This window comes from Macrotis lagotis, chromosome 1, assembly GCF_037893015.1.
Source record: "Macrotis lagotis isolate mMagLag1 chromosome 1, bilby.v1.9.chrom.fasta, whole genome shotgun sequence".
In the NCBI taxonomy this organism is placed as follows: Eukaryota; Metazoa; Chordata; class Mammalia; order Peramelemorphia; family Peramelidae; genus Macrotis; species Macrotis lagotis.
The window spans coordinates 611,107,896-611,131,058 of NC_133658.1; the positions used below are offsets into that span (position 1 = coordinate 611,107,896).

A 23,163-nucleotide genomic window follows, 5' to 3' on the forward strand; every position below is an offset into this window, starting at 1 on the left:
ATATACACACAAATACAAGTGTAGATGTATGTATATATATATATATATATATATATATATATATATACATATATTCAAGTATTTATTATTTTCTATTCTATTATGGTTAACTTCTGAAGGACTTCCATATTCTTTTCAATATATTCATATATTTACCATTCCCTTTACTGAGATCATCTTCTTTTATTCCTTTCAACTCAACTGAATTCTACTCCAAGGCCCAATTCATAGCACTTCCTCTATGAAGTCTTCTTTGATTAACACTGACCACAATGAACTCTCTCTTCCTTGTCCTATGATAGTGCTTACTGTTGGTATAACACTTTGCATTGTAAAAATTAGCATTCTAGGTCTGCATTTCTTATCTCCACTTAGGGATGGCTTCAGCTCCACAGAACAAGATACCCCTTCCAGGATAAATTCATCACTTCTAAACAAACCATCATGCTGCTAACTCAAACTTGCAAACTGCCTCCCTTGGCTTCCTTTCTTCTTGACTGGAGGACTTCAGGGCAAATTCCTCCTCAAATCCAAATTCTCTTCCTTCCTCTTACCCTCCCCATCCTTTGAGAAAGTAAATAATATAATATCAATTATACATGGATGCAACCAATTCTTAATATATAAGGCACTAGATGAGTTTTGTGGGGTATAATAAGATCTTCATGGAACTGATAAAACTTTCAGAAAGTGGAGTCAAATATGCAGGAAAATATATATATTCAAGGTTGGATTGATAAGAGCCCTAATATTAACAAGATATTATGAAAATTGAAATTAAGAAGGGGCCAGAGTCCTTTTGACCAGGCTGTTTCAATCATTATCAACAGTGTACTAGAAGACACCAATGCAACTGTGTTCAGTTCGTATCGGTTTATATCATGTTGACAGAGTGGAACTTATAAGAAATACAAAATATTTTTCTTCTTCATTTTTCATTATCTTATAAAAGCTTTAATGCCAAAAATGGGCCCAGGTTATGGCAGCAATACTTCTATATTTATAAAAATATTTCTGTGATCCAATAACTAGTTGAGTTTAAGTTAAGTTCCTTTTCAGATGCATTCCATTCAGAAAAAAAAAAAGTGAATACTGAAGTAGAATTGGGTTTACTTAATGCTAAATGTGTCAAAATTGAACACATATGCACAAAGACACATACATACATATGAAGCCTTAGCTTCTAGATTAAGTTTCTGATCTCCATAAATCTTCCATTTTGAGTAAATGCCACCAAAAGTCTTTCATACAGATACATAGGAAATATTACTCCATTGATCAGTCATTCAATCAATAGACAATTATTGTTTACTGGGTCAGGCATTGTACTAGGTACTAGAAATACAAAGGAAAAAATGAAACTCCCTGCCCTCAAGATGCTTACATTCTATTGGACAAATATATATATATATGTATATATATATATATATATATATATATATGTATGTATGTATATATATGACTTATAAAAGATTAGATCAAATGATAGGAATGATAGCTAGAGAGATAGATAATAACTAAGAGGTCATTGGAAATGTGGGAAACACTAATCATCCTTCCAGTCTCTCAGGTTCATAATCTCAACATTATCCTCAACAATTCTCTCAATACAATTATTTGCCAGATCTTGCTATTTCTATCTCCATTAATACTTATAATCATCTGAGCCTGTTGTTTTTATTTTGAGAAATTCATCTATGGTTTTTTCAGTTTTCTTTTTCTGAGAATGGTTTTAAAAATTTTTATGTTTTGATAACATGAGTATCACTTTTAGAAATATACATCCATTTCATTTATTTTTGCTGACATATAATTAGGCAAAATTATTTCTAATAATTTCATCTGCATTTGTTGTAGATTCATTTTTCATTTTTTCAATACTTGGTAATTTGATTTTCTTTTATTACCAGTTTAGCTTAATAGTTTATCGATTTTGCTAATTTTTAAAAAGCTCCTAGTTTTATTTATCATTTCATTTTTTGTTTTAAATTCTATTTGCCTTTTTTAGAATATATTTTTGCATTTAGTTTAGTTTGTTTTTTACTTGTTGCTTCTCTAGTTTTTAATTTGCATGTCCTTGATCTGATCTTTTCTTAAGAATTCTATGAACTTTTTCCCCTAAGGAAAATAATTGCTTTCTTTGTATCCCAAATGTTTGGGGATGATGTCTAGTTTTTGTCATTTTCTTTAATGAAAAAAATCTATTCTATAATTTGTTTTTTGTTCCACTAACCCCTTAAGATTATATTATTTAATTTACATTTAAGTTTGAATCTCTTCTTTAGAAGTTCCTTATTACCTAATTTTATTTCCATTATAATCATTAAAGGATGTGTTTAATATTGCTGCTGTTCTGCTCTTGCTTATGAGATTTTTATACCTTTAGCATTTGGTAAAATTTTTGTTAAAGTGCCAAAATGGAGGCTATAGTCTGATTCTAGGGGGTATGTAATCATAGACAATTGGAGAACTTGCTAAAACACTTGCTAAAGCAAACTTTACATTTCCCCCAATATTTCCCCATTGTGTTCTCTCCCTCCACTGTGCAAGACCCCAACCACCTCTTTTCTGAGCTAGACATCAACATCTCTGGGAATTAATGATCTAATCATGACCTCAATATCCAGAGCTGAAGCTATGCAGGTGCCATTTATAAAATTTGTTTCAGATATCATCTTGTAGCTCTGGAAGGAATCCCTTATAGCATTGAGTTCCAAGCTTCAGGGCACTGACTGCTAAGATCCCCATCTTCCCCCTTTCCTTTTGGTTATAGTAAAGGGAGTCTCAAAGGATGACCAGGAATCTCATTTATATTATCTTTCCTTGCAATTTATCCCTCTTTTCAAATTCTCTATTTTTCTTGAGAGCAATATCATTCTTCTAGTTCTCCAAGGTTCAATCTCCCTTTTATCTTTAGTTTCTGAATTTCCCTCACCTCACATATCCCATCAGTTGTCAAATATTTTTATTTCTATTTCCATAACATCTCTACTCACATAGTCACCACTCTATTTCAGAATCTCATTATCTCATAACTGATTATTGCCAATAATCTCCTAAGTAATCTCTCCCTCAAATCTCTCCTTTCTCTAATCCTTTCTCTTCATGTTTGCCAAAATCATTTTTTTAAGTGTAAATCTGACCATGTCACTTCCCTATTCCATAAACTCTAGTTATTACCTATTACCTCAAGGATCAAATATTATTTCATCCTAAGTCATCATTTTTAATTCCTAGTTTGTATAATTATAAAATGTATAGCATATCTACATAATTTATTTTTAAGTAATATAAACATAATGCATACAAATATGTTTATGGAAAATGGTGCCAGATAAAAAAGTTTGGAGACAGCTGACCTAGACAAAACACCTTCAATTTACAGTTTGTAGAAACTATGAAAAGACTGTAGCAAAAAGTCCTACAGATTAGATGGTCTTGGCACAAGCTATAGTGCAATGGTTTCTGGGAAAGTAAGCAGAAATAATATTATAATGTGATCTCATCAGAAAACAAATTTTAAGCAGTTAAGATAGTGACTTCAGGAAGCACTAACAACAGAGTTCAAGCAACCTTGAAAAGATCCAAAATGAGTTACAGAAACCACTCCATCTTGGAACCAGGAGAAAAAATATCCAGGTGATCAAAAAAGAATTCAGGGAATTTCATAGATAAATGATTGCCCATTGTAATACTAGGAGCAGAATCAAGTCTTTCCTAAATTATTTTAACTCCCTTAGTATTAAGATAATTCTCTGTACTTAGTAAAAGTTTGCTGAATAGCAAAAGAAGTACCTCCAAATTATGAGACTCTCATTTTCATTTTTCTTTGTGTTATAAATTTAAAACAGCAAGAAGATCATAGTGCTTAAATATTTATGCATGTATATGCACACATATACATATATAACATGTTAAACACACATATAACTCATATAAATATCAAGTGTGTGTATATAAATGCAATAAAAGAACTGTAAGTCGATGTTATAGTGATCAGACTAAGAAATCTTTATCTGTTATACATTTTTTAAATTCTCAAAATATCAGATTTTAAAGATTTTTATTTCAAAGTCTAAGAAAAAGAAACAGGGTTTTTACTGAGGGAAAGAAGATAGAACAATGAAAGGTACATAATAAAATCAAATAGAACATAATGGCAAAGATAAAATCCACTGCCTCAAACTTTTTTCTTACTTTGATTTAATTCAAGGGAAGAATATCTTAAATTTTAAAAGCCATCAGTCCTGTAACAATAGCAAGAATCCAAATACCAAAAAACTTAGGAGACAGAGCTGAAATTCTTCATATATAATGCATTTTTAACTGGATTTTTGCTATCTGTCTGATGTACACAGTCAACTCTCAAGAGAAGAACTATATCTTTTTTATGTAGAATGCACAGTTGGCATTCAACTATGATCAATACTATATTTGCTGGCACAGTCTTCAATTAATGAACTGATTGGGTTTCAGGGTTCTTTTGTAGGCCAATTATTTGGAATTTTGCTTTTTTCCCCATAAAAAGCAGTATTATAAATTGTTTTTAATTTCTAAGACTGGCTTATATAATCCTGATATAGTTTAACTAAATTAGAAATGCCCTGGATCTTGGATCTTGGGGCAAGGGAGGCAATAGAAATGGTTAAGGAAGATAATGTTTGGGACTTTGATTATGTCTCATTGATGGGTATGGCCATTCCCACTAAATATCATTTCAATTAAAACACAGACTTCTGTTTGGCTTCTAAATCCTTTTACAACCTGGCTCCAAATATCCTTTCCATGAGCAATATTTCTTCCTCATTTTCCAGTAAAACTAACCAATTTGCTGTTCTTCCCATTTCACTACTCTTTCTCAGCTGGCATGTTCTCCTTCTACACCTTTGCCTTTGAGAATTCCTACCTCAACTCCAGAATCTTCTTCGGGAAGCTCATCCTGATCTTGGCTGCTTTGTCCTCTTTCTGGCAGTTACTCTGTATGTATTTTTAATTTTATTTTATATTCACATGCAGTTCATTCAATAGAATGTAATCTTCATGAGGGAGGGATCATTTCCACTTCATTCTATATGTCCTTGATGCACAGTATATTATATATACAATTGTATATACAGAAGGTACTTAAATGAATAAACAAATGCATCTCTTTTGGTGTGGGGATTATCTTTGACCTGGATAATTACCTATTAACACTACACTGAAGATGACTGACTTCAGTAACAGTTATTGTTCAACTAGTTAATATCTTTGCATTTAGCACAAGGTGGCAAAATGGACCTAAATTTAAATTTAGATGCGTACTAGCTGTCTGACTCTGGGCAAGTACAGTGCTTCCTCAAGAGTAAAACCAACTCCCAAGGTTGTTGAGAGGCTCAAATGAGATATTTGCAAAGCACCCATAGTGGGTACTTAATTAATATTTGTTCTCTTTCCTTCCCTACAATTGAGAAGGCAATGTAAAAATGTAAGAATTCTCAGAATACCCAGAGACCCTCTCCCCCCAGAAATGATGGCTGGGAAAAGGCAGCACAAAGAAGAAATCCCCAAGGGGAAGAGGAAACCCAAAGGCAGAGAGATCCCAGAAGCCAAGGGCAATAGTGGAAGACCAAGAACTCCTGAACCAAGCTTGGGGATGAAGGCAGTTAGTTATCAAACAGTACAAGGGCTTAAATCAAGCTTCCAGGAGGGAAGGGGAGCAGTCACATGACATTGATGGTAGAAGAACGGCAGATTGAACAAAGGAAATAAGATATGGTTTGTTTGTTCATGGATTCCTTTTAGTCTTTTTTTTAAGTCAGCTTTGCTTTTTGCGCACACACACACACACACACACACACACACACATACACACGCAAACCCTATAATGTATATATTTAAATGCTTAATTAAAGCAGAGGATTCTTTTATTTATATGAATGGAGACCTTAGTATGAGCTATGTTCTGGTGCTTTTAGGGAAAATCTTTGCTGATTCACCAACTAATAGTATCTTGTATACACACACACACACACACACACACACACACACATACACACATATATATAAGTATGCATGTATGTATATAGTGTTTCACCCCCCCATAGAATGTAGGGGAGAACTTCCTAGCTAATAGGGCTGTTTATATTTAGTGTTTAGGTTTCCTTGGAAGGTATTAAGTTCCCCTTCAAAGGGATATTCAGATGCTAGAATAATAATGTAGGTAGATTTCTGTCCAAATCTATAATTTGTGGTACCATGGACAGAGTGTTGTTGGATTTGGAATCAAAGGACCTGAATCTGAATCCTGACTCTGACCTTTACCCCTTAGGTGATGTTGGCAAATCCCTTCACCTCTAGCCATTAATTTCTCTTCCATATAAAACAAGGGATTTGGACCTTATGGACATGAAGATTCCTTCTTTGTCTAACTGTATGTCTCTCTATAAAAATGTATGTATCAAATTAGGAGAATGCAAGAAACATACATCCATTTACTAGAACTGTGTGACAAATGTCTTAAGAGGCAACCTGGTGTTCAAATCTGTGGCACAAACTGGCTGTGTGATCCTTGACCACCAATTAACTTCTCAGTGTCCTTAGTCAGAGGTCACTACTCATATATGGCACTAACCTGATTAAAATGGGAATGGGAATTGCTTAGCAAAATACAGACAAATATAATAGAACATAGATAAGTAGTTTCCTAAGTCATTATGCCCTTAGCATTTGGCACCAATGCCCAGACAATTGACAGAACTATATACTGCAAAACCCTGGTTTGATCTGCATTAAGGGAGAGTTTCCTCATGGATACTATTGATGAAATAACAAGCGAGTTCTTGCTCTCCCCCACCCCAAAGAAAAATGCTTATTCCCAGATTAGTACTTTAGGAACTTCTCTTTTAGAAGTTCCTTCAATATTAGTTTATGAGTTACATAAGGAAATTAGTGTCTACTTTATTCTAGCATATAAACTTTTGATGAAGAATTCAGGGAAGCAAAGGAAAACTAGTGAACTAAAACAGAATATAGTAAGCCAGAGCAGGAAAGCAATGTAAAGAATGACAAAGATGTAAAAGGAAAGAAAAAAATTAGAACTGAATACTGTGCAATTATAACCATCAAAAGTTCAGTCATGAAAATTACTAAGTGGAGGATTTGGGGTATGGAATACTTCATATACCACCAGACTTGATAACCATTTTGGATAGCTTTGCATTTTTTCAGACTTTTCTTTTTGGGTTCTTTGTTAAAAGTGAAGATTGATGAGTAGGAGAGAGAGAGGAATATAATTCAGAAATGATATAAAATGCAAGTGAATAATAAATTTTAAGAAAGCACACAATGACTTTCTTTTAATTTTTCTTTATCTCACACAAATATATCCATATAAAAGAAGAGATGAAAACTAAAACTGGAACTGGAATGGTTAATTTATGACTTTAGCATAAATTCATAACAAATTTGCAAAGATATTGTTATTATAACTTGTCAAAATAATAATTACTTTTGGAGAAAGTGATAATGATTAGTCATTAGTGATTACTCAAATTGTGATTACCACCATCACCCTTTTTTTTTTTGAGTTTGAGTGACATTCTGAATTCTAGGCCTGATCTTGGCATTCTAGGTGATGTAGATCTTTCATTTTAAAGCCACAATTCATTCATAATTCTATATGAATAATTTACCTGAAGTTGGATGCACAATAAATGCTTCATCAGGTTGAAGCACAGTGACATGAAACTCAAAATCTATTGGGCAGCTGCACTGCAAAGGAATAACATAATCCTCACTGAAAAACAAAGGAAGAAAAAAATAAAAACAAAACTATTGTTAAACTTTTTTTTACCTTTTTTTTTTGGCAAGGCAATGGGGTTGTGACTTGTCCAAGGCTACACAGCTAAGTAATTAGTAAGTGTCTGAGGTCAGATTTGAATTCAGGTCCTCTTGATTCCAGGGCCGGGGCTGTATTCACTGCACCACCTAGCTGCCCTATTATTAAGCTTTTAACTAAAATAATTCTTTTTCCAATAAAATACTTTGCCATTTTCTTTATGATATGATTAATATGGTCATTACTACTCAAAAAAATTTAAATTTAAATTTGCCAGATGCATAGGGTTAAAATCATCCTTCTAACTCATGGGGGAAAAAAATCAAATAAGAAGCATTTGTTAAGCAACTACTATTTAGTAGGAACCTGGAGAATTAAGAGTTTGGAAGAAACTTTAGAAATTATTCAGTCCAATCTCTTTATTTTACAAATGAGGAAACTGAACCCAAGAAAGCTTAAATGACTCACTCAAAGTAAAATAGATAACAATTCAAATTTATACACAAGTTTTCTGATAGACAAATCTAAATTCCCTATTCTTTTCATTATATTATGCCTTTTATCTTTAAATATGGTTGAGTGACCCAGGAATATTTCAAAAGTGTTAACAAATCTGAAAAAAAAAATGAATGGGGTGGCTAAGGTGTCGCAGTGGATAGAGCACTGGCCCTGGAGTCAAGAGTACCTGAGTTCAAATCCAGCCTCAGACACTTAATAATTACTTAGCTGTGTGACCTTGGGCAAGCTACTTAACCCCATTTGCCTTGCCAAAAAAAAAGAAAAAAATGAAGCATCTAAAATATTACATGAAAGTGAAAAAAATTTCTATATTAAGAAACAGAGATTATATAGTAGAGGCTATATGGAATAATGCACAATCTTACTAGCATTTAAAGAATTGTAAGCTAAAATAATTTAAAGACACTATGAAGCCAACACAAAAAATTATGAGCCCCATTTTTGGAGGATATATGGGGAAATAGGTGGAAAAGCACTGTTCATAGCACTATGAATTATTATTGATTTTCTTTCTAGAAATTAAATAGACAATCTGTAAAAACAGATATAAAAAGAGTTCATACTACTGAGTCTAATACTTTTATTCTCACAATATATCCAAGGAAGTAACCCAAAAGAAAATGTACTAATATCTACAAAAATGCTTCTAGCAGGGCAGCTAGGTGGTGCAGTGGATAGAGCACCAGCCCTAGAGTTAGGAGGACCTGAGTTCAAATGGGACCTCAGACATTTAATAGTTACCTAGCTGTGTGGCCTTGGGCAAGCCACTTAATCCCATTGCCTTGCAAAAAGAAAACAAAACAAACCCAAAACATTAAGTAGTACAATACATACTACATATATCAAAATCTTGATAAATATAATTTATAAGATTAGAAGAGAATTTAGTGAGAAGTGACCTCTGGTTTAGTGTGAGGTTTTGACTGGGATTCAAACATAATTGATATCCAATGTGCATTCAACAAGGTTACATTCAAGTAAAGGAAGGTGACAGGCAGGTTGGTAGTGAGTTAACTCAGAGTGCTGGTCTTAATCATCTTCCTAACACTTACTAGTTGTGTGATCCTAGGGAAGACATTTAATCTTTGCTTGCCTGAGATTGCTCAACTGCAAAATGGAGATACCCACACTGCCATATAAGGCTATTGTGAGAATCAAATGAGATAATGCTTGTAACAAGGATAAAGATAGTAGTCAAAAAAAATCATGAAAACTTGGATTAATAGCTTGATCTACAATTGATAGAAATAAATTTTCTACTATTGGAGGGCTACTAACAAATATTATAATTGAATAAAAACCTAAAAAAAAGATATATTTGGGGGAAACTGGGTGTCAAGCTGGAAATGCAAATTAAAAATCTTCCTAGTGATAGTTCTTCCAATTTCCAAGATAGCTTGGGGATTATTAAGAGAATATTAGTGGCAAGAGTTCTTTCAACTATTTATGTGCCCCTGCTCCTATCATTCATTTAGGTTTTAATCCAGGGCAGAATCACTTAGGCAAGTAAGAGAGACTAGGAATCATAACTTTTTAGTGGCACCATTTGAACAGGCTCTGCTTACAGGCAGACAGAGTGTTTGGAGACAGCAAAAAAAATCACTTTATCTTTTATGGCAACGATATTTTTAAAGTATCTCTATTATACAAACAATTACATTTTTAAAGAAAACTGTTTAACTGAAATGTCCATGCTGACTACAACAGAATGAATGTTACACAAAAAATATCCTTGGAGAAAGGCAGTAAAAAGAGGGGTTAGGTAGATAACAAATAATCAAGAGTAGAAGGAAGGAAGGAAGGAAGGAAGGAAGGAAGGAAGGAAGGAAGGAAGGAAGGAAGGAGGGAGGGAGGGAGGGAGGGAGGGAGGGAAGGAAGGAAGGAGGGAAGGAGGGAAGGAAGAAGGGAAGGAAGGAAGGAAGGAAGGAAGGAAGAGAGCGAGAAAAGGAGGGAGAAAGGGAAAGAGGGAGACCATATGGCCATTTTTAGCACATATTCTAATGAGATAACACATTAAAAGCTATTAAAAATAAAATTCAAGTGTATTAAAAATATGCATGTAGCATAGGGGGAGTGAAGAGATTAGAGAAAATCTTATGAAGGTCTCATGAAAAAGATCATATTGGATTTGGGACTTGAAGTATGAATTGGATTTTGATATACATATGAGAAAGGCAGTTGTGGGAAGTTTATATTTTTCATAAACTGACATCTGTTTAATACTTTGAGATTTGCAAACTGTTATATCCATGATCTCCTTTGAGACTCAATATGTGACAGGTGAAGGGGGAAGCTATTCTGAGAGTAATGTTTAATACTTTGAGATTTGCAAACAGTTATATCCATGATCTCCTTTGAGACTCAATATGTGACAGGTGAAGGGGGAAGCTATTCTGAGAGTATGGGAAATCATGAAAACTTACCAGGATCTACACTTAGGAATCCACAAGTTGTTAAATGGACAGTCCCTCAAAAAAGGCAACAAGTGAGAGAAAAAGGAAGCTTTGTTAGTTGCTTTGGGGATGGGGGTGTGTGGAAACCTGAGGTTTATCAACTTACATACAATCAATCTGTTAAATACCCATCATCATTATTATTGAGATATAGGGAATTAGACTCTTCTTTATCAGATTCATACTCATCCCTTAGCCGCCCTTTAGTGTTCAGTGTGTTAACATTTATTTTTTTACCTAATTTCACCTATATTAAAAAGTCTTATATTAGGAGGATTAAATTTCATACACCCTTTGCTTCAAGTCTGCAATTTCTTGTGGATAGGTTTCATATTCACCTAGAGATCCGGTTCTAGGATGTGCCAAAATTGTGGCTTGGGTGGGAGGGTTCTGGTATATTTTATTGGTTCTGAATGTTTTAACTCTTAAATCATATAATAAATAACATGCAGAATCAATTTAAAGCAATTTTTATCAGTGGGAATTCTAGATTAGAATTAATTTTAATGAAGAATATAACTTTGCAAATGGAGTAAAAAAAAATATGTTTCTGGATTTTGCAACTCACCTTTCTCCAAGTGGAGTATCTGGTAGACTTATAAATGAAGGGAAATCCAAAGTGTTTAGAACTGGATAGGCATGGATTGGAATAAGCAAAGTTTCATCTCCCTGAAAAAAATAAAAATAAATTCAAATAATACTGAAAATAAGAATGTTTATTTTATTTAATCTTGATTTATTTGCTTTTTTCTCTTCACTTTTTATTTCATTTTTTTCCAATTACATCCAAAGGTAGTTTTCAACATTCATACATTTGCAAGCTTTTGAGTTCCACATTTTTCTATCACCCTCCTTTCCCTCCCTCCTTCCCATGGTAGCAAACAATTTGATAGAGATTGCACATGTACAATGATGTTTAATACATTTTCATATTAGTCATGTTGTGAGAGGACTTATACTAAGGGGGGAAAGAAAAAACATAAAAGAAAATTTCAAAAAGGGAACATAATATCCTTTGCTCTGCATTCAGACTCCATAGTTTTACTCTGGATGTGGAAGGCATTTTCCATAACAGGTCTCTTGATCACTGAACTACTGAGAACTGCATCCATCATGTTGGGTCATCTCACCATGTTAATATATACAGTGTTCTTCTGGTTCTGCTCACTTCATCCAGCATCAGTTCATGCAAGTCTTCTAGGCTTTTCTAAAGTCTAACTGCTGATTATTTCTTTTTTTCTTTTTTTATAAGGTAATGGGATTAAGTGACTTCCCCAAGGTCACCCAGTTAGGGAATTATTAAGTGTCTGAGACGAGATTTGAACTCAGATCTTCCTAACTTCAGCTGCCTCTGCTCATGATTTCTTACAGAAAATTTCTTACTCCATCACCTTACTTTTTCAGTCATTCCCCAATTGATGGGCATCCCCTCAATTCCCAATTCTTTGCCATTACAAAAAGAGCTGCTATAAATATTTTTGGTACATGTGGGTCTTTTCTTTATGTTTTTTTTAGGATATAGACCTAGGAGAGATCCTGGGAGACTCAAAGAGTATGTACAGTTTTATTGCTCTTTGGGCACGGTCTCCAAAATGGTCGGATCAGTTCACATCTTCATCAACAGTGCATTAGTATCCCAATTTTGCCCCATTCTCTCCAACATTGATAATTTTCCTTTTGTAAATCATTTTAATCAACCTGATAGGTGTGAGATTATGCCTTAGAGTTGTTTTAATTTGCATTTCTCTATTCAGTGATTTGGAGCATTTTTTCATATGACCATAAATAGTTTTAATTTCTTCATCTGAAAATTGACTGTTCATATACTTTCATCCTTTTATTGAAGAACAACTTGTAGTCTTATAAATTTGACTCAGTTGTCTACATATTATAGAGATGAGTCCTTTGTCAGAAACATTAGCTATGAAAATTGCTCCCCAGCTTTCTGCATTCCTTCTAATCTTGATTGCAATGTAATTGAAATCCTTTTTAATTGAATTTAGTCAAAATTATCTATTTTGTAAATTTTTTTTGTTTTTTTAGTTTTTTTGCAAGGCAAATGGGGTTAAGTGACTTGCCCAAGGCCACACATCTAGGTAATTATTAAGTGTCGGAGACCAGATTTGAACCCAGGTACTCCTGACTCCAGGTGCCTTATCCATCGCACCACCTAGCCACCCCCATTTTGTAAATTATAATGTTCTCCATCTCTTGTTTGGTTATAAACTTCTCTCTTCTCCATAGATCTGACAGATTATTTTTTGTTCTCCTTATCGGCTTATGATATCACACTTTATGTCTAAATCCTGTATCTATTTCAACCTTATTTTGGTATAGGGTGCGAGATGTGGGTCTAAGCCTAGTTTTTGTCATTTTATTTTCCAGTTTTCCCAACAATTTTTGTCAAATAGTGAGTTCTTATTCCAGAAGCTAGAGTCTTTGGGCTTATCAAATAATAGTCATTTACTATTGTTTCTTTTGTACCTAATCTATTCCATTATTTACTTCTCTATTTTTTAATTTTTATTTTTTTAGAGTTTGCAAGGCAAATGGGGTTAAGAGGTTTGCCCAAGGCCACACAGCTAGCTAATTATTAAGTGCCTGAGGTTGGATTTGAACTCAGGTACTCCTGACTCCAGGGCTGGTTCTCTATCCATTGCACCACCTAGCCACCCCTACTTCTCTTATTTCTTAGCCAGAATCAGGCAGCTTTGATGACTGCTGCTTTATAATATAGTTTTAGACCTGTTATGGTTAAATCACCTTTATTTGCATTTTTTTTCATTAATTCCCTTGATATTCTTGACCTATTGTTACTCCAGATGAATTTTATTACTATTTTTTGGAGTTTTGTAGCAGTTTTTTTCATAGTTTTTTTTCATAGTTTGATTGGAGTGGTACTGAATAAATAATTTAAGTAGAATTTTCAAATAAAAATATTTTTTAAAAAATTTGTGCATGCAATATTTTTCCTAACAGTTCCCCAAAAGACTTCCTGAAGAGGTTTGTATATTTATTGTTGAAAATGTTAAGATGTCTTAGCCTTAGAACTTTGATAAAAATTCAAGGATTCCTCAGCACCTTTCTTTAAAAACAATTTTCAACACTCAAAATATACAGGGATGTTCTTGACAAATGTATTAATTACTTTTATTTCAAAAGAGATAAAGGAAAGAAAATTCTTAGCAGGATTAAAGGAAAATTCAGAGGCTACAATTTCAAGTAGCTAGTTGAAGGACAGGTATGGGTGTTGGGAGATGGGTTTAAGCTTTGGTTTACACATTCACTTGGTGATCTAAGTAGAGAAGTCTCTAGTATATATATATATATATATATATATAATATATATATATTATATATATGTTTACTCAAAATGGCTTGTTGCATTTTTATGCTATTTTAAGGTTCATAAAATATTTTACAAGCATCTCATTTTATTCTCAAAACAAGCCTTAGTGATATGTGATATGTGCTATTATACTCATTCTATTTTTAAAAAGAGGAAACTAGGCCAATGAATTTAATATTATTGTTGGGTTCATTGAGGAATATCGCTGGTGAATTTCTTAAAATCATATAAATGTTACAAAATATCTATATACCAGGCATTCTCAAATGTGTTGGTCTCAGAAATTCTTTACTCTCTTAAAGAAATTATTGAGGACCCTAGAAAGATTGAATGAGTTATATCAATTGACAATTATCAAATTAAAAATGAAAATGTCTTAATAACATCATGAAAGTAGTTTTGACCTTGTGTTCACCACTTCTTCCCAAAGGGGCTCAGGAACTATATATTGGGAAATGTTGCTTTATACCCTAGTTTGAGTTCAGGGTTATTTTTTTTAGCTCAAAATATTTCTTTTTTCTATTTATAAAGGTTTTTGCTATCCCTTTTAAAAACTTAATTTGTTATTATGACTCACTTTTCAGTTTCTATAAAACTAGGGAATAGTTAACTCTAAGGGTTCATTTTCAACAGGAGCAAAGAGTTACTAAAAGAATGAATTGTAGAATATAATGCCAATGAATATTAGAGGGATTTTCCAGAAACTCATTTCTCTGACTAGATTTAAGAAAGGGCAAGCAACCAATACCTGAGGCAAAATCCTGCCCGGAGACAGGAGGACAAGTAGGCATATTTATTCATGCAAATGGAAGAAATTTTAAAGGATAAGTAGCATGGTGAATAGAGCCCTGGAATGAGCAGGAACTTCATTTAAATTGAGCTTCTGCTCAATAAATGTTAGCTATGTGACCTTGGGCAAAAGCCACTTAACCCCAACTGTTCCCACCCCAAAGACAAAGGATAGCATACAGAATAGAAGCAAATACTAATACAAAGCCAGATAGCCCTTGAAAGCATCCCTTTTGCACAGCACAGATGTGTAAATTTAGAGAATCCACTTCAAATGTTCACATGTCCTATTTGTGTCCAAACTGAGGTAGGACATGTTGATCACCACAGTTGAACATATTATAACTTGACTCTTACATAGTGACATAATTTTGATCCTCTTTGAGAATGAAGGACAACAACCAACCATATACATAATATACCTGATAATCCTAGTAATAACTATGAATAAAGGAAAATTAAGGAACATATAGTAAACATTTGTTTTAAGAATACATGTATATTAGTTCTATACTTATAACCTATATTAGAGGGAAGGGAGAGAGGGGGAAAATGTGATACTCAAAACTTTACAAAAAATGATTGCTAAAACTAATCTTTGATGCAGTTGGAGAATATATGTAACCAAAAAAGGACATTATTGTGTAATAAGTTTTAGAAAGAATTTTACCCCAAATAATTAATAAAAATTTTTTTAAAAAAAGTTTGATTAAGGGACAGCCAAGTAATACAGTGGATAGAGTACCAGTTCTGGAGTCAGGAGGACCTGAGTTCAAATCCAACCTCAGACACACACTTAATCCTTAGCTGTGTGGCTTTGGACAAATCACTAAACCCCACTGCATTGCAAAAATTAAAAAAAAAAAGGTTTGCTACATAAAGAGTTAGGGATGAGGGCTGGCCTTGTGATTCCATTAATGCTGGGGAAAATTTCCCTTTCTAAGGTAGGACTGCATCTTCTCTTAAAGAGATGCTGAGGGATGGCTAGGGCCTAGTGTATACAGCTCCTAGTGTATACAGCCTTAGAGTCAGGAGTACCTGAGTTAAAATCCAGGCTCAGACACTTAATAATTACCTAGCTGTGTGGCCTTAGGCAAGCCACTTAACCCCATTTGCCTTGCAAAAACCTGAAAAAAAAAATGCTGAGAGAACTCCTATCAGTTAAGTGATTTTTCCACTGTCCCATTCATTATGGGTCAGAGACTGGATGTGAACTGAAGTCTTTCTGGTTTCAAGGGCAGCCCTCTGTCCACTCTGCCTCCATGTTGGTTCTTACCTAAAAGGTTACCTATTCAAAAATATGGAAGTTTACTCTTGTTAAACAATTAATCATCTTGGTAGGACTGACAACTGGAGTGTTACACTGACTTTAAGATCCAAGAAAACCATAACTAAAGTGTAGAAAGACTGAATAATTTTGTTATTACAAGTGCAAGAGTTAAAGCACCTGTCTGCCTCACTCACAAGCTAGGGTGCTCATTTATTAAATCACTCAATCCCTTTACAATTCCCAAAGATGCTGACAGGGTCATAAAAATATTTTGTTACCAAAAGAAATCAAAACAAAACAAAAAATTCCACTGTTACCATTTATTTTCTTATTATTTGTACCTAGAACCTCAGTTCTTCAAGAAATTTTAGAAGCTTACCTGACAGTGGAGGCGGATACAATCATAATAATAACGGCACTCATCTGGAGAAAATTCAACTGTCACCTTAAGGGACAAGCCAGGAACAATTCGATGCTGTAAGATCAAGTAAGTTTTGATCAATCCATGGTTGCTTAATAAAAGCAAAGATGATTCTTAAAGAAACTGAAAATGGACATATGAGGAAACAGAAGGAAATAGATTGTAATTAACACTTACTTTTTTAGTGTACTTGATCTCAAAATATTTGGTTTGGGGAGGCAGAATATGGAGATTTATGACGTCATTAGAAACATTAATCAGAGTCTGTAGGAAAATTTATTTAAAAGCGTTAAAATACAAAGTACTCTCTTACTAATTTGTTCAGCATATGGTCTAAACCAACTGAATTAAGGGACCTTCCTACTGGCTGGGGTTATATACTATTGATCACTGGTAGGGAAACCAGGTCAAAGACTGGCTAACTCAGGACGTCATTCCTTTATAGAGTACAGTTTTCATATGTGAGGAACATCTTGGTTTCTTTGACAAAATGGGGCAAAGTTAGGTAACAGAAAAATATTTGACAATCTTAATTTTAAAATGAAAAAGATACAATTTACTTCATTCAACAATTTAAATCAACAAATTGTTATTGAAAGCCATATTCACTTAAATTGAGTCAGCCTGGATTGTGATTTATATCAAGGATAGAGAGATAAGAAATATCAGAATAAGGTGACAAGTTGGATATTTTACTAAAAAGGGGAGAGAAAGATTTTGACTTTTTCTTAAGACACTGAAAAAAAGAAAACTGAAAAATAAGAATGTTTATTCTAAAATGTGGATGACAAGAAGAAAAAGAGAGGTGATGGACTGAAATTGCAGAACAAGATATACATTTTCAGACAGTCAATATCAGAATTTGTTTTTCTTGCCTATTCAGGGACCTATTTTTCCTCCTCCTCCTTCCAAATGAAGATGAAGAGTAGGAGAGGGAGAGGGAGATGATAGGGTTAAGATAGCCCCCTACCAAAAAAAAAAGAAAGGAAAAGGAAAAGAAAGTGAACTTTTAAGCGATAAAAAAAACTGCACAGAACAGAACTGAAGGCTAGAAAGAATTATGCATTAGTGTGTTGGCTGAAAATTACATGTTTAATACATTATATGTTTATAATAATAGCCAAACTGTACATAACAAAGATTCACAATTTCATGATTAACTTCTTTTATCTGTTCTACAAAGAAATACTAATTTTACTTGATGTTTATTAAGGTTAGAATTAGTAACAAAGTCTTAAAAAAAATCCTTGCAATTACAATACCAAAGGGGGAAAGGAAGAGGGGGGAGAGACAGACAGACACAGAGAGAGAGAGAGAGAGAGACAGACACACAGAGACACAGAGACAGAAAGACAGCAAGAGAGAGACAGAGACAGAGAGAGATACAGAGCAGAGAGACAAAGACAGAGAGAGGGTGGGAGGGAAAGAGAAAAGGAGAGGGGAAAGGAGGGAGGGAGGGGGAAGGAGGGAAGGAGGAGGGGAGGGGGAAAGAGAGGGAGAGGCAAAGAGAAAGGAGCAATTTGTTACAACAAGACAATTTGAACTAATTTATTGCTTAAAAATATTGGGTTTTTTTAATATTTAAAAATGTAGTATCCCCAAAGACAAATAATCAATAAACACAAATTAGGAAAACAATCTTAAATGAATATTTGTTAAAAAAAAACAAATTAACAGGGGCAGCTAGGTGGCTCAGTGGATAGAGCACCAGACCTGGAGTCTGAGTTCAAATTCGATTTCAGACAGTCAATAATTACCTAGCTGTGTGGCCTTAGGCAAGTCACTTAAGCCCATTGCCTTGCAAAAACTAAAAAAAAAATTAACAAATGTCTGTATTTCCTCACTTTACCTTTCCAAGTCCTGCTGAAGTTCAACTTTTGTCTTTAATCTTTTTCTCACACATTTCACAAACATTACAAATAGTTACAGTTCTCTTTATGTCACTTTGTATGTCTTCATATAAATCTGAATTTCCTTGTATTCATATTAGCCATTTTATAGCAACATAATTTTCCACCCTATCAGTGTGTCAAATTTATTCAACTATTTCTTCAATCACTGAATATAGGTTGTTTATAGTTTTTTCTATTACAAGTATTGCAAATTAATATTTTTGAATTGCTATGAATATTGGTGTCCTTTTAAGACTATTTTAAGATAGTTTTGGAGAAGGAAATAGCAAACTGTTAAGGTCCGAGAAAAGTCCCCAATTACAGAACAGAGGCACTCGACACGATGGAGATGCAATAGCAAGGGTTTATTAAACTAGCTCGAGCTAGGGTTCCGTCCTAGGTCAGGGCTAGGATCCTGGAACCCTGAGTAAAGAGAGGAGAGACCTTATATATTGTTCAGTAGGGGATTTCCAAGCCTCTGCTGGTTGTCTTGAGATAGTGTGGCATGTTATCATTGAATGCAGGTCCTCGGGGAGGTTCCCCCGTTGCATGGTCCAATAGGTGACCAGGCAGAAACTTAGCAGCAGAATTTAGGCAAAAGTTCATAGGTTTCAGAACTCAGGGTCTTACAAAACCACTCTAGCATCTTTGCCAAGAAAAACCCAAATAGAATCATGAAGAGTTGGATAACACTAAAATGACTGAACAAGAAGAAGGATAGTTTTAGGATAAAAATCACTTTATAATATTTTAAAGATAAAAATACTAGATATTGGATTTTAAAAATGATTAATTGGTACTTTAGTCACCTCCATAGAATTTTGTCTTATAACTAATTAGCATAAGATAAAATATTTTCCATTTCTGAAAATCTAAACTTCAGTCAACACCTATAATCTACCATTTGTAATCCTATCACCAAGTTACCTACAGTATTCTGAAAATTGTGACCTAGTAATGGAATTTCTGGATCAAAAGGTACCAATTTTGTGACTTGTATTTTGTCATACAGCATCAAAAAATATTAAAGTTTATTTCCCTACAACTCCACAAACATTAATTTTTTTAAAATTGGATTTCATTCCTTTTGTCATCAACATACTGTCTCTTTCTTCCATAAGTTTAAGTCTTTAACTTTAATCTATCACCAGTTGTCACCACATACTGGTGGTTCTGGAGACAATTTAAATTCAACATGTTCAAAATTGAACTCACTTTCTTTTCTCCCTTAACTCCTTACACTTCCAAATTCCTATTTCTGTTAAAATTACCATCAGCCTTTACTTTCCCCATTTCCACCCCGCCCCACCTTCTCCAACTAATCCCAGGCTGCTCCAGAAGTCTTTTGGTAAGATCAGGTGGCTTTGCTGAGTGCTTAACTGCTTAAAGAATTGAAAGGAGATGAAAGCCAGCAATTCCACTTCTCCTGAGAACTATCAAGCTTTACCAGTGCTCTGTCTCTATGCTTTGTAGTACCCTGGCACTGTTAACTAATTAAGTTATCTAAGGACCTCTGGACCCATCAAACTCTAGTTACTGAACTCTCAGGACTTTGGGAGCTTTCCATTATGTGTTAATTGCCCCCAGTTAAAGTTAAGAAATCTTTGAGAGCAGGAATTAGTTATTTCTATTTGTAGCTCAAGTAGTTACCCTGGTTTCTAAGCACATGAATTAAATAAATGCTTTTTCATTCATTCACTACCACCTGTGACCTTACACATTAATCAGTAACCAAACTTTGCTGTTTCTGTTTCCAAAATATCTCTCTAATCTGACTCCTTTCTCTGTATTTAAAAAACTACCATTTTAGTTCAGATCCCCATTACCTCTTACTTAAATTATTGCAACAACCTTCTAATCGGTATCTCTCCCTTTATTTTCTTTCCATTCCAGTTCACCCTACACATTTGCTATCAAAGCAATTATCCTGTAGAGTACATCTGATTATATGACTGTCCTCAATCAATTCTTGTGACTTCCTATAGGCTCTAAGATAAAACGTAAACTTTTCTGTTTGGCCTTGAAAGCAGGGGTGGGAAAATTTTTTAACTGCCAAAACTTAAACTTTAAAATTAGCCTGCTATATTAATTCACTCCTAAAAAGCTCCTAGATGTATTGAATTTTGAGTCCTGCCTCTGGAATGCAAACTACTGGAAGGATGTAGCACACAAATATTTTAAGTAAATACAAGATAATCTAAGCAGAGAGAAATTATTAATGACTAAAGGGATCAGGAAAGTTTCCCCAAAGGCGATAGCATGCAAACTGAGTCCAGAAAAAAGACAGAGATTCTAAGAGATGATCATGATAGTACAAAAAGCATTTTAAACAGAGAGAGAGAGAGAGAGAGAGAGAGAGAGAGAGAGAGAGCATTATGAAGATAATAGAGGCAAGAGATTGCAGAGTTTAGATAATAGAAAGCAGGCTGGACCCAGATTTGAAAGGGAATAATGTAAAATAAAGTTAAAATCAGATTGTGAAGGATACCAAATAGCAAACTGAGTTTGCATTTGAATCTAAAAACAATAGTTCTTGATCAAAGGAGTGATCTGGTTAGACTTGTGCTTTATATTATTTTGGCACCTGTGTAGAAGAATAGTGGTGAAAGAAAAGACAAGAAGTCTTGAGTACAAATGGTTGTTTTCCTTTGTACTCAAAGAACCAAAATGACATCACTATGTTGGAGTCAAGGCTGATGAGATAGGCTCATAAGGCTCTACCACATGGTGCTCACAAGTAATCCACATTAACATTTAGAGTGGAGATGTTTCTCAATTTACACATCTCAAATTTCTTTTGACTTACTGAAATTCTGCCTTGCTCATAGAGCATAGTGCCTTCTTTGATGTAGGCAGACCATGCTAGGTAGTCCTGTGCCAGTGTCTTCCATGTCTTGGAGACAATTCCAAAGATCTTCAGAAAGACTGAGCATGTCCTTATATTATTTCTTCCTACCCCAGTATAAGTGCCTACTTTTTGTGAGTTTTTTAGGCAAACAGTGTGGCTAGCACAATGGAGTTGTGCTCTCTGCAGTAGGGTTTAAATGCCTGGAAGGTTGACTGGAAAAAGGACCTCAGTGTCCAGTACCAGGAGAACTTCAGAATCTTCTTAAGACAACTCAAATTGAAGTGATTCAGTTTCCTGGCAAGGCACTTGGAGACTGTACAAGTTTCACAGACATACAATGAGGCAGCACAACAGTTCTATCATGAACTTTAATTTGGTGGGCAGTCTAATAGCTCTTGTCTCCTATATTTTCCTTCGTAACCTCTCAAACACTGAAATAGCTCTGGCAATGCTGGTGTTAACCTCATTATCACTGTGTACATCCCTGGAAAGTATATCGCCAAGATACATGAACTTATCTGCAGTATTCAAAATTTCTCCATTTGCTGTAATTGATGGTTCCCATTCATCCCACGGATGAATGATATAGTGCTGTTTGATGGAGAATCTATGTATTCTTGATATTTAGTGTGAGGCTAAAATTAGCACATGCATTGAAAAATCAGTTCATGCTTCATTGCATCTCAGTTTCAGAGGCTGCATTGAGTGTATAATCATCTGTAAAAAAAAATTATAACCAACTCTCCATCCATTTTAGTCTTTACTTGTAGCCTTTTCAGGTTGGATGATGTTTGTTTTTCATTCTCAAAGATCATGACATCAAGGAGGTGACACCATGACAAGTACATGAATTGGATTCGAAGGAGGAAGTGCTAAGTCACCAACCTCACTTTCTCTTCCAGAGCCATCTGGGTCTAGTGGCCAGATATGAGATGACCCTGAATGTGAGGTACAGTTAAGTGACTTGTCCAAGGTCACACAGCTAGTACGAGGCAAGTGTCTGAAAGGCTGGATTTGAACCCCCATTCTTCTGACTCCAAAGCCAGTGCTCTATCCACTGTACTACTTAGCTGCCCTTCAGATTAATTAATTAAAATCAGTGCAGTACCTGACCTTGATATCATTTTCATCTTCTTTGAAGGTATCTAACAACATTGCTGAAAACATCATCTAAAAAGCATGGGAGCCAAGTTCACAGACTTGCTTCACTCCATTAGTAACCAGGAATGTGTGAGAGCATCATCTATTATCAGAACCTGAACAAGCACACCAAGAAATTGATGTACAATACTGAAGAACTTTTCCGGGCAACTAAATTTTGATATAATTTTCCACAAAGCCTCACGATTAATAGTAATGCCTTGGTCAGATCAACAAATATTGTATACAGACCTCTGTTTTGCTTTTTGGCATTTCTCCTGGAGTTGTTGGACATTAAATACCATATTAATCATTCCTCAGGCCTCTCTCTCTCTCTCTCTCTCTCTCTCTCTCTCTCTCTCTCTCTCTCTCTCTCTCTCTCTCTCTCATAGATACTCGTCTTCCAGGTGAAGGATTAGCCTTTTAAAGAGGACTCTAGCAAGAATCTTGCCAACAGTGACAGAGAGAGAGAGAGAGAGAGAGAGAGAGAGAGAGAGAGAGAGAGAGAGAGAGAGAGTTCACTGTGTTTAACCTTTATAGAGATGGACAATGGAGGCATCCTTGAAATCCTGGGGGATAATCTCCTCTTGCTATATAACCCAGAAAATTTCTGCCAGTGTTTATATGAGTAATGGATCCCCAATCTTGTAAATCTCAGTTGGA

General features: G+C 34.5%; 1 protein-coding gene across 6 annotated transcripts in view; it reads right to left on the minus strand.

Moving 5' to 3' along the window:
• Nucleotides 1–23,163, minus strand: part of CFAP221 (cilia and flagella associated protein 221) — a 143,282-nt gene that overhangs the window by 64,081 nt on the left and 56,038 nt on the right. For all 6 annotated transcript variants that reach the window (XM_074214991.1, XM_074214994.1, XM_074214993.1 and 3 more), the window contains 4 exons: nt 16,798–16,884; nt 16,579–16,674; nt 11,360–11,460; nt 7,674–7,777 (listed from right to left, as the gene is read on the minus strand). In XM_074214991.1, coding sequence (XP_074071092.1) covers nt 7,674–7,777; nt 11,360–11,460; nt 16,579–16,674; nt 16,798–16,884 — 388 coding nt within the window. The remainder of the gene's footprint in view (nt 1–7,673; nt 7,778–11,359; nt 11,461–16,578; nt 16,675–16,797; nt 16,885–23,163) is intronic.